Source organism: Hyla sarda, chromosome 2, assembly GCF_029499605.1.
Source record: "Hyla sarda isolate aHylSar1 chromosome 2, aHylSar1.hap1, whole genome shotgun sequence".
Lineage (NCBI taxonomy): Eukaryota > Metazoa > Chordata > Amphibia > Anura > Hylidae > Hyla > Hyla sarda.
The window spans coordinates 18030516-18044033 of record NC_079190.1 but is presented as its reverse complement, the minus strand read 5'-3'; the positions used below and the strand labels follow the sequence as shown (position 1 = coordinate 18044033).

General features: G+C 39.1%; 1 protein-coding gene across 13 annotated transcripts in view; it reads left to right on the top strand.

Moving 5' to 3' along the window:
* Positions 1-13518, top strand: part of TENM4 (teneurin transmembrane protein 4) — a 1400276-nt gene that overhangs the window by 897315 nt on the left and 489443 nt on the right. For 10 of the 13 annotated variants that reach the window (XM_056561274.1, XM_056561286.1, XM_056561280.1 and 7 more), the window contains one exon: positions 431-493. The exons of the other annotated variants lie outside the window; for them this stretch is intronic. In XM_056561274.1, coding sequence (XP_056417249.1) covers positions 431-493 — 63 coding nt within the window. The remainder of the gene's footprint in view (positions 1-430; positions 494-13518) is intronic. 13 annotated transcript variants of the gene reach the window in all.

The following is a 13518-nucleotide window of genomic DNA, read 5'->3' as shown; positions in this document are numbered from 1 at the left end:
TCTCATATATATCTATCTATCTCATATCTATCTATCTATCTCATATCTATCTATCTATCTATCTATCTATCTATCTATCTATCTCATATCTATCTATCTCATATCTATCTATCTCATATCTACCTATCTATCTCATATCTATCTATCTCATATCTATCTATCTATCTCATATCTATCTATCTCATATCTATCTATCTATCTATCTATCTATCTCATATCTATCTATCTATCTATCGTACAGTGGCAGACCTTGGTGGGCCTTATGTATAAGCTTTAAGTTACTTGCACATAAAAAAAAAAAAATCAAGGAAAGGGCTCATTTAATTTTTTTTTCATCATTTCTCAAATTCATTCCTCAATAATGTATAGGATAATGTATTTCTAGCATAAATTCATCTTCCACGTATAATTTATTCATTTCAATCCACAGTAGGCCCCAACAGCTGGAATTCCTGGTGGGACCTCCAGACATCAGTACAATACAGACTGAATGGTGAGCTCTGTAATATTGTCATATTATCCTGTATTTTCGCCCAATATCATGTCCACCTGCACAAGAGGCACAATATACTGGCGCATAGGAAGGCGAAGTCTTATCAGCTGTGTCCTGCAGCACTGAATGGGTTAACATATTAAAAAAAAAATTCAAAATGCAGGAATGAGCCCGCAAAGCCCCCGCTGTGTCTGTAATTTAACGTGCAGAGAGGTAATCTGAATCTCCATGCTGGATTTTCACTTTAGAAATGGAAGCAAGAGAGGGGTGACTGGTCTCCCACAGACTGTACAAGAGACGGGAGGCGGCGGATTTCACAGAACGTGACATTTACTCAATAACCTCCTCACAGAAAACTTTCTGAACAATTACATTAACACATTCCATCTATTGTAACTCAAAGTATATCTATGTATAGAGAAGATTCCCTCATTACTTAGAATGCATAGGGATCAGATAATGACCACGTGAGAGTGTCTATTATTAACTATTACATTACTGGCCTCTGTGGACAGGCATATAACTACTATAGTACTGCCCCTATGTACAAGAATATAACTACTATAATACTGCCCCCTATATACAAGAATATAACTACTATAATACTGCCTCCTATATACAAGAATATAACTACTATAATACTGCTCCTATATACAAGAATATAACTACTATAATACTGCCCCTATGTACAAGAATATAACTACTATAATACTGTCTCCTATATACAAGAATATAACTACTATAATACTGCTCCTATATACAAGAATATAACTACTATAATACTGCCCCTATGTACAAGAATATAACTACTATAATACTGTCTCCTATATACAAGAATATAACTACTATAATACTGCTCCTATATACAAGAATATAACTACTATAATACTGCTCCTATATACAAGAATATAACTACTATAATACTGCTCCTATGTACAAGAATATAACTACTATAATACTGCTCCTATATACAAGAATATAATAACTATAATACTGCTCCTATATACAAGAATATAACTACTATAATACTGCTCCTATATACAAGAATATAACTACTACAATACTGCTCCTATATACAAGAATATAACTACTATAATACTGCTCCTATATACAAGAATATAACTACTATAATACTGCTCCTATGTACAAGAATATAACTACTATAATATTCCTGTATACAAGAATATAACTACTATAGTACTGCCCCTATGTAAAAGAATAATACTAATATAATGCTCCTATATACAAGATTATAACTACTATAATACCGCTCCTATATACAAGAATATAACTACTATAATACTGCTCCTATATACAAGAATATAACTACTATAATACTGCTTCTATATACAGCAATATAACTACTATAATACTGCTCTTATATACAAGAATATAATTACTATAATACTGCCTCCTATATACAAGAATATAACTACTATAATACTGCCTCCTATATACAAGAATATAACTACTATAACACTGCTCCTATATACAAGAATATAACTACTATAATACTGCTCCTATATACAAGAATACAACTACTATAATACTGCTCCTATATACAAGAATATAACTACTATAATACTGCTGCTATATACAAGAATATAACTACTGTAATAATGCTCCTATATACAAGAATGTAACTACTATAATACTGCTCCTATATACAAGAATATAACTACTATAATACTGCCTCCTATATACAAGAATATAACTACTATAATACTGCCTCCTATATACAGGAATATAACTACTATAATACTGCTCCTATATACAGGAATATAACTACTATAATACTGCTCCTATGTACAAGAATATAACTACTATAATACTGCTCCTATATACAAGAATATAACTACTGTAATAATGCTCCTATATACAAGAATGTAACTACTATAATACTGCTCCTATATACAAGAATATAACTACTATAATACTGCCTCCTATATACAAGAAAATAACTACTATAATACTGCCTCCTATATACAGGAATATAACTACTATAATACTGCTCCTATATACAGGAATATAACTACTATAATACTGCTCCTATGTACAAGAATATAACTACTATAATACTGCTCCTATATACAAGAATATAACTACTATAATACTACTCCTATATACAAGAATATAACTATATAATACTGCTCCTATATACAAGAATATAACTACTATAATACTGGCTCCTATATACAAGAATATAACTACTATAATACTGCCTCCTATATACAAGAATATAACTACTATAATACTGCCTCCTATATACAAGAATATAACTACTATAATACTGCTCCTATATACAAGAATATAACTACTATAATACTGCTCCTATATACAAGAATATAACTACTATAATACTGCTCCTATATACAAGATTATAACTACTTTAATACTGCTCCTATATACAAGAATATAACTACTATAATACTGCTCCTATATACAAGATTATAACTACTATAATACTGCTCCTATATACAAGAATATAACTACTATAATACTGCTCCTATATACAAGAATATAACTACTATAATACTGCTCCTATGTACAAGAATATAACTACTATAATACTGCTCCTATATACAAGAATATAACTACTGTAATAATGCTCCTATATACAAGAATGTAACTACTATAATACTGCTCCTATATACAAGAATATAACTACTATAATACTGCCTCCTATATACAAGAAAATAACTACTATAATACTGCCTCCTATATACAGGAATATAACTACTATAATACTGCTCCTATATACAGGAATATAACTACTATAATACTGCTCCTATGTACAAGAATATAACTACTATAATACTGCTCCTATATACAAGAATATAACTACTATAATACTACTCCTATATACAAGAATATAACTATATAATACTGCTCCTATATACAAGAATATAACTACTATAATACTGGCTCCTATATACAAGAATATAACTACTATAATACTGCCTCCTATATACAAGAATATAACTACTATAATACTGCCTCCTATATACAAGAATATAACTACTATAATACTGCTCCTATATACAAGAATATAACTACTATAATACTGCTCCTATATACAAGAATATAACTACTATAATACTGCTCCTATATACAAGATTATAACTACTTTAATACTGCTCCTATATACAAGAATATAACTACTATAATACTGCTCCTATATACAAGATTATAACTACTATAATACTGCTCCTATATACAAGAATATAACTACTATAATACTGCTCCTATATACAAGAATATAACTACTATAATACTGCTCCTATATACAAGAATATAACTACTATAATACTGCTCCTATATACAAGAATATAGCTACAATAATACTGCTCCTATATACAAGAATATAACTACTATAATACTGCTCCTATATACAAGAATTTAACTACTATAATACTGCTCCTATATACAAGATTATAACTACTATAATACTGCTCCTATATACAAGAATATAACTACTATAATACTGCTCCTATATACAAGATTATAACTACTATAATACTGCTCCTATATACAAGAATATAACTACTATAATACTGCTCCTATATACAAGAATATAACTACTATAATACTGCTCCTATATACAAGAATATAACTACTATAATACTGCTCCTATATACAAGAATATAGCTACAATAATACTGCTCCTATATACAAGAATATAACTACTATAATACTGCTCCTATATACAAGAATTTAACTACTATAATACTGCTCCTATATACAAGAATATAACTACTATAATACTGCCCTTATACGTTAGAATATACATGTTTCTCACACTCGTCTATATTGCGCTGTACATTGACACTATGGCAGTAGTAAATATGGGGCTCTGCACTTTTTATGAGGTAAAATATGGGGGGGACCAGAAATGTAGGATGCGGGAGGATCTAATCTCCAACAAGATGGAAATTTACGAGGCGCTGGTAATAGATCTCCCCAGTGTCTAATAAAATGCAGATTGTATTTTTCATCACGGTTCAATAATACGCTTCTTTGTGAGGAGGACGGGATCGGGGAGTAAATCACGGGTGTTTTCATGTACACAGTGAAGACTGCCGCCTGAAATGTTGTGATTGGTATAAAATATGACTGCCAGCAGCCTTGTGATGTCAGCACCAAGCTTTATAGAGAAAGATCATTCTCAATTTAACGGAAAGGAGAAAAAAAATCCTAAAAATATGACAGTGAAAGCATTTACATATGAAATCCAAGAATCTACATTATAGAAAAGGCTTCAGCGCAGACACAAGTGGTAATACGGCGTGTCCTGTACTATACACAATCTAATTTATATACCGCACAGGCCCCGCAGAGCACCACAAGGATAACCAACATCCTGAGGATACCCACCGCTACAGGGAACACTAACAACAGCTACTACAATGAAATACAAATATTCTTATTACACTACATTATTTAACATAGGTGATAATATAGCAGTTATATTCTAGTGCATAGGGGGCAGTATTATAGTAGTTATATTCTTGTAGCAGTATTATAGTAGTTATATTCTTGTATATAGGAGCAGTATTATAGTAGTTATATTCTTGTATATAGGGGCAGTATTACAGTAGTTATATTCTTATATATAGGAGCAGTATTATAGTAGTTATATTCTTGTACATAGGAGGCAGTATTATAGTAGTTATATTCTTGTAGCAGTATTATAGTAGTTATATTCTTGTATATAGGAGCAGTATTATAGTAGTTATATTCTTGTATATAGGGGCAGTATTACAGTAGTTATATTCTTATATATAGGAGCAGTATTATAGTAGTTATATTCTTGTACATAGGAGGCAGTATTATAGTAGTTATATTCTTGTATATAGGAGCAGTATTATAGTAGTTATATTCTTGTATATAGGATTCAGTATTATAGCAGTTGTATTCTTGTATATAGGGAGCAGTATTATAGTAGTTATATTCTTGTATATAGGAGCAGTATTATAGTAGTTATATTCTTGTATATAGGAGCAGTATTATAGTAGTTATATTCTTGTATATAGAGCAGTATTATAGTAGTTATATTCATGTATATAGGAGCAGTATTATAGTAGTTATATTCTTGTATATAGGAGCAGTATTATAGTAGTTATTTTCTTGTATATAGGAGCAGTATTATAGTAGTTATATTCTTGTATATAGGAGCAGTATTATAGTAGTTATATTCTTGTATATAGAAGCAGTATTATAGTAGTTATATTCTTGTATATAGGAGCAGTATTATAGTAGTTATATTCTTATATATAGGAGCAGTATTATATATATAGAGTCATAATAAACTTAAAAAGTCCACATTTGCTGGGAAAGGAAAAAAAAAACTGAAAAAAAAAACAACAACATCACATCATCTGTGTTAAACCAAAGAGACATTCCTCCATAATTTCCCATTATTTTGGTTCCTCCGTATCTCTAATGACTTTACCCACTGGAGCTCGGACATGATCTGTCTTACTGCTGTGATGTGGTGGAATGGCTCATTGTGTATGGACACTCGGGTTCTCATGTGCCAATGGTAATATTTAATTACAGTAATTATTATGTACATAGTCTCTCTGTCTACAGTCCTGTTACTGGATAGTACAGCATATATGATGTCAGGATATGTCAGGGACTGCAGTAATGGGATGTTCAGCTTACCGGACACTTCTTCCCATATCCTCCTCCCGCCCCTGCAGTCAGATATGAAATGCTCCATAGTCTCCTCCTGCTGACAACCCAGAGGACAGTTCCTATCAGAAACGCTTAGATATTTTAGATTACCCCTGACAAAGAGCCTCCCATGGAGTGACAGCCAAGCTATGTCAAATAACTTTGCGGGGAGTCGTTTCCCATTGAGGAACCTAAGACTTTCTTGTAAAGCGCTGGTCACACAATTCCTCAAGGCAAGCGGAGAACAGAAGAAAGCCCTACAGATCCTCACATATAGGTCCTTCCTTGGCTTACTCTCTATATAAGACTTCTCAATGCGCCATCTCTTCAGACATCTGAGCCCGTATTCCAGGTACTGGGGGAGGTAGTCACGCGTCCATCTCCCCCTTTTGAGACTGCCACCTCGCACCCAAGACTCTGCAAAAGGCAATATCCAGTCCCTGATACTATTCGCCCACAGGGAGCTGTTGTTTGAGTCCAGGCAACCACAATTTACTTTTAGAAACATGGAGTCAAAGAACACCCTTGGATTCAGCATATCCAACCCACCCTCTCTCCTCTGTAGGTAGGTGACCCCTCTTTTTATCAGGTTCAACCTGTTCCCCCAGAACATTTGGAAGAACAGGCTAAAGAGCTGAGCGGAGAAACATTCTGGCAAAGGAAAAACAACAGAGACATACAAGAAGACGGGGACCAGGTAAGTCTTCAACATTTTAACCCTTTCTCTATAGGTCAGCCTCCAGTTCTTCCATCGCTGAACCTTTGCATTTCCGGCTTCCAACTTCTCTTCCCAATTTAGTTTGGCGTTATCGTCCCTCCCGAATTTGACCCCTAAGATTTTAATATAGGAGGAGGCTCTCACAAATTGGGGCAGATCAAAATCTGGATCAGTATCTGATACCCAGAGAGCTTGACTCTTCTCAAGGTTGACCAGAGACCCTGAGGCCTCCGAGTAACTTCTGATGGCCGCAGACAACATCTCCACCTCACGAGGCTCAGATATCGCTACAGTCACATCATCCGCATAGGCAACAACACTCAGGGGCAGGCAGTGGGGGACCGGCACCCCCTGAAAACCACACTCCTGAAGTGACCTCAGAAACGGGTCTAAGGTGAATACATACAGCAGCGGACTCAGTGGGCAACCTTGTCTCACCCCCGCCTCAACCCTGAACGTGTCACCCTGCCAACCATTGATCAGAGGAAAGCTCTCGGCCTCACAATACAAAGTCTTCAGCCAATCGATGAATTGTCCCGAAATACCGTACTTTGACAAAGTGGCCCATAGATACTCATGATCCACTCTGTCAAAGGCTTTAGCCTGGTCAAGACTCACAACATATCTCCCACACCTCAGGGCTTTACATCTCTCAAACATCTCCCTTATGGAGATCACTGCCCCAGAGATGTTCCGCCCTTTTACTGTGCCATACTGACAGCCTGCCAACAGTGCCGGGGACAGACAAACTAACCTAGAAAACAGGATTTTTGCCAGAATCTTCCTGTCGACATTCAAGAGGGCAATCGGCCTCCAGTTCTTGATGTCACTCGGCTCTTTACCTTAAGACAGCAGAATCAGCGAGGACACTCTCATGGATGGAGGCATCAGGTGACTTTCTAGACAATTTGTGTAAACATCCACGAGAATTGGGGCCAAGAGGTCTCTGAATGTCTTATAGAATTCTGCTGTTATCCCATCTGGACCTGGTGCCTTCTTCACATGTAACTTATCAATGGCCTCTTTAACCTCTGCCACCGTCAATTCTGCTGTCAAAGGAGAAAAGTCCAAATCATTAGTATCAGGGAGCGGAGTTGCCTCCAAGAATTGGGTCATCTTGTCTCTATCCAAAACCTTCCTCTGAAACAAGTCAGCATAGTACGATCTCACCACCCCCAGGATACCCTCCCGAGATTCCTGCAAAACACCCTGGGAGTCAGTGAGACCGGTGACAGATTTATTTGCCACCCGCTCCCGGCAATTCTCAAAGGGATCAGGAGACCCTAAGGACCCATAATCCCGTTCAAGAACCAGGGAGGTATACCTGCTGTACTGATACTGCCTTATCTCAGATTTCAGGCGGTCTATCCTTTGTTGGTCCCCACCCGCCGAATATAGTGACTCCAATTCTTTGCGCAGCTTAAGATACTGGCCATACTTACTCTTCCCCTTTATAACTGACAGTCTCTTTAAGAGGGTTCTGATCTCATCCTTGACATCCTCCCACCAGGCGGCCATATCATCATAGAAGTCCACCCTCTCTAGCTGACCCTGTATAAGAGAGTGAACCTGTCTCTGCACAGACGGATCCTCTAATAGGCTGGAATTCAGTCTTCACAACCCTCTACCTGTCTCAGGACACTGTGTAACACTCAAACAAAAATATAAGGCCAGATGGTCAGAATAAGGGACGACTTTCTCATCTTTCTCACCAATGGTCTCTTTAGGACTAACCAGAGCTAAATCTATACGTCTACTTCTTCCACCACAAAAATAGGTAAACTTTGCCTTCCGACCACCCTGCACAAACACATCTGACAACCTGGCCTGTAGAATGATTTGGTTTAAGACCTTGGAGTCTCGGGTTAGAGGTCTATTAGATGTTCTTTCACTAGATGTTCTGGAGGCATTAAAATCTCCGGCCATGATGACAGGGACAGATGTAAAGAGATATGGCTTCACTTCATTATAAAGGTTAACCCTTTCAGTCACTGTCTGTGATCCATAGATATTAATAAGTCGGAGCCTTCTACCCCGAATAGTAACTTCTAGCATTAGGCACCTTCCCATCAATACCTCTGTCAGCCTATGTATAGTTACATCATTGGTGGTAAACAGGATAGAGACCCCGCCACTTGGTTCCACAGCCAGTGACCAGAAGGACGGACCAAACCGCCATTCCCGCTCTGCTTCACGTAACAGTCCTAGAGTATTTAAACGTGTCTCCTGTAAGAAGAAGACATCGGCATCAATAGACTTTAGATGGTCATAAACCGCGTGTCTGGTCCTCCTCACTCTGACACTGTTCACATTACTGGAGAACACTTTAAGGGTAAAGTCGGCCATCATAACAAAGGAAAGCAGAGATATCACCCCCATCATCACAGATCTGAGTCTGAGCCCTCCTGCTGACCACCTGTTTCCATGTCCGATTCGGACAGATGTTTATCTCGTGGGGGGTCTCCTTTTTGTGGGGGGATCACCCTCTTGGTCCTCATTAAATTCATCTATCACTCTCTTTAGCTCCCTCTCCATCTCTTCCTCAACGTCTGACTCTGATAGGACACTGTACCTATTTGTGATGGACATGACACCTGACTCGGGGTCTACTTTCTTTTTGGAGGGTTTTTGGACAGTGGTCCATCCCTCCTCAGGCTTACGACTGGTTTTATCTTTTTTCCGTCTCTTCTGCGGATTTATTGATGCTGGGGCAGAAGAAGACATGGCCACAACCTGCTCAGTGACCTCCCTGTTCCCCTCAGTGGCTCTTGGCTGGGACTGGTCGGGCACTGTGTCACCAATATTGTCACCGCTAATGTCACCAATATTGTTACCCATATTGTCACCGCTAGTGTCACCCATTTTATGCTGAGGCTCGGGCTGTGTCACTGCTGACCCTGACACCAATGTCTCCCCCTCCAGGTCCTCTGCCCCCTCCAGCAGGTCCTCTTCACGGAAGTCCTTACAGATGTTATGCCAGGCGTCAGGACAGTCCCTGTGGGAGTGACCGGTCTTACCACAGAGGTTGCAGCGGATGTTCTGGCAGGTGGCGCTGACATGGCCGATCTCCCCACATAAATTACACTTCACCAGGGTGCACACACTCGCGATATGACCGGTCTTCCCACACTTGAAGCATTTTCTGGGCTGACCTGCATAGAAACAAACCCATTTCTCCCGGCCAATGAAGAATGAATTGGGCAGATGTTGGGTAATGTTATCAATCTGCCGTAACTTTACCAGGACCTTCCACCCTCCCGTCCATATGCCGTCCTCATCCCTGGTCTTAGTCAGGTCTGACATTAGGTCACAGTGTCTCTTTAACCATACGACAATATCCTGGGGGGGGACAGACTTGTTCCAGAATATAATGGTGACGTTTGCTGTGTCTGGTCTGGAGATGGGGACAAAGCTGAACTTATTCCAGCAATCAGCATCTCTCACCCGGGTGACATGGGCCCAGAAGCGATCCAGGTCAGACATGAGTTTGAAGCTGACGTCATAGCCCTGCCTGTCAGGAAGGTTTATCACTGCCAGGATGTTAGATGGCAGGAAGCCCATTTGGTGGCACAGAAGTTCACGGACCACAAACCTCCTGTCAGGCAGCTCCTCCTTGGCCCCTCTATGTCTGAACCTGACCACATTCCTCCTCTTGAAAGCCTGACCAGTGTAGTTTACATTGGACATGAATGGTGACCCACGACTCCAGGCATTACCAGAGGAGGCGCCACTACTTCTACCCTCCTGCTGTACTTGGGGGCGCTGTGGTGGCTGCTGACCAGCTGTACTATGGGTTTCTGACACTTGTGTGACTAAAGGGGGAAAGTGTTGTGCATCAGACTGTACAGCCCCCTCCCCACCATCAACCTCTATTCTCTGGGGGTCACAAGCCTCTGAAGGCTGAACTAATGGTGGACCTGACCCCAGAGATGACCCCAGATCCCACACAGACTGTGAAGCGCTCCCCTCTGCAGACACATTATCAGATAAATCACATACAGTCATATCAGTGAAGTCACTGGCAGTATGATTCTGCACTACAGAGCCCAGCAAGCCCTGCAGAGCCATGTCCTGTGAGCTCTCTGCTGCACTGCTGCCTTCAGGTAAGAGTCCACAGTCCTGCTGCTCTCTACTGCCCTCCAGGGGCTTGTGGTGACTGCACTGCTATTACAGAGTTACCTTCAGGTATGTGTCCATAGTCCTGCTTCACCGTGCTGACTGCTGGGACTTGTGGTACCTCTGGAGGAGTCTCTGCAGGTCTCTGCTGTTGCTGGACACTTTCTCCCGCTTGCCTGTACAAATTTCCTTTCTCAAAAGGGAAGCTGGCTGGTCTGAGGAGTGGTCTTGTACAGGACTGCTGGATGTCCTCTTGTCTTGTACAGGACTGCTGGGTGTCCCCTGGTGAGGCTGAAGACTTGGGTTCAGCAGTAGATGGAGAGGACTTTGGCGCTGGTCTTTCCTTATATCCCTCAAATCTTTGCTGATTCCTGAAGGTTTCATCGACTGGTCCCATCTGGTTCAATACGTCCTCCATGTCCTGCACAGTGTCAGCGAGCTGCACAGCGAGGGAGCTCAGCTTCTTGTCATGGACGGCATGGTTATTGGGGTTTGCTGCCTTTAGCTTGTATATACAGTCTATTTGTTTCTGCAGCTGTAACTTTGTCTTTTTTAAAGTCTCAAGTCTCTTTACCAGAGCTGGGATCTGCTCGGCCAGACAGAGTTCAGGCGCCCGCTGAATATTGGGGGGCCGCGCTGGTGGGGTACTCACAGGACTCTGCTTCTGAGGTGGCATCTGACTTGGTGCGGCTGTGGTCACTGCTGCAGGGTCACAATCTCCAGACTGGGGACTGGGCCCCTGTTTTTTTCCAGTGACCGCACTTGTGGCCCCCTGAAGCCTTCCTGGTGTATTCCCTCTGGTCTCATCTGGCGTGTTGGTGACTTTTGCGCTGCTCCCGCTCCCGTATCTTGTGCGGTCAGAACGTATTAGGACAGGCTGCTGCAGATTCTCCTGCATGGTCTGCTTCTCCAGGGATGTTCTCCTCTGTCTGACTGCAGGAGGGGTGGATTGTACCTGCAGCCATTACCTTTCTTGATGAAGTTTCTTTCTTCACTTCCACAACTTTCTTCTCATCTGTGCTTCTTGCTGCACTGAGACTACTGACATTCTGGACATTTCCATCTTCCAAATCAACTTTTGGATGTTCATCCAGGGTTTGAGGTGTCTGGGGATTAACTCCCAGAATAGGCCTTGAAGCCTGGGCCTTGCTTGGGGAGCTTCCCCACCCAGGGTGGCCCCTCCCTGGGCTTTCTCCAGACATCAGGAGAACTACACAGACACAACCTCTCAGCTAGGAGGCAGTATTATAGTAGTTATATTCTTGTATATAGGAGCAGTATTATAGTAGTTATATTCTTGTATATAGGAGCAGTATTATAGTAGTTATATTCTTGTATATAGGAGACAGTATTTTAGTAGTTATATTCTTGTATATAGGAGCAGTATTATAGTAGTTACATTCTTGTATACAGGAGCAGTATTATAGTTGTTATATTCTTGTATATAAGAGCAGTATTACAGTAGTTATATTCTTGTATATAGGAGCAGTATTATAGTAGTTATATTCTTGTATATAGGAGGCAGTATTATAGTAGTTATATTCTTGTATATAGGAGGCAGTATTATAGTAGTTATATTCTTGTATATAGGAAGCAGTATTATAGTAGTTATATTCTTGTATATAGGAGCAGTATTATAGTGGTTATATTCTTGTACATAGGAGGCAGTTTTATAGTAGTTATATTCTTGTATATAGGAAGCAGTATTATAGCAGTTATATTCTTGTACATAGGAGGCAGTTTTATAGTAGTTATATTCTTGTATATAGGAGCAGTATTACAGTAGTTATATTTTTGTACTTAGGAGCAGTATTTTAGTAGTTAAATTCTTGTACATAGGAGGCAGTATTATAGTAGTAATATTCTTGTATATAGGAGCAGTATTATAGTAGTTATATTATTGTATATAGGAGCAGTATTATAGTAGATATATTCTTGCATATAGGAGGCAGTATTATAGTAGTTATATTCTTGTATATAGGAGCAGTATTATAGTAGTTATATTCTTGTATATAGGAGCAATATTATACAAGTTATATACATAGGAGGCAGTATTATGGTAGTTATATTCTTGTACATACTATATATATATATATATATATATATATATATGTAAATTAATAAGAACATGAATTCTTCTTTTCTACTTCCAGTATCCTCAGTGTTTACACATCATCTTTGTTATTTCTTATAAAAGATTTGGTTTAGTAAAAATCGTGTTCTTATCTCCCTGAATACACATTTCTTCATCATATTTGCTTTGAACAGATAGCATTCATGACTAGATGTGACAGGAGGTATCCAGCCTTTATCAGACATTCAGCTGCTTTTACAGCCGTACCCATTAAACTTGTGAAAGCGCCGCTGTATGGTAAAATTTACATCAATCATGTGTTTTCTCAAGTTATAATGGATAAAGCTGCTCATAGAAATTGGATTTATATAGGTCAATGAGACCTGTCAACAATCTAAGGTCTATTGGACCTAGGAGACCCTTGGCCAATGGCGACCA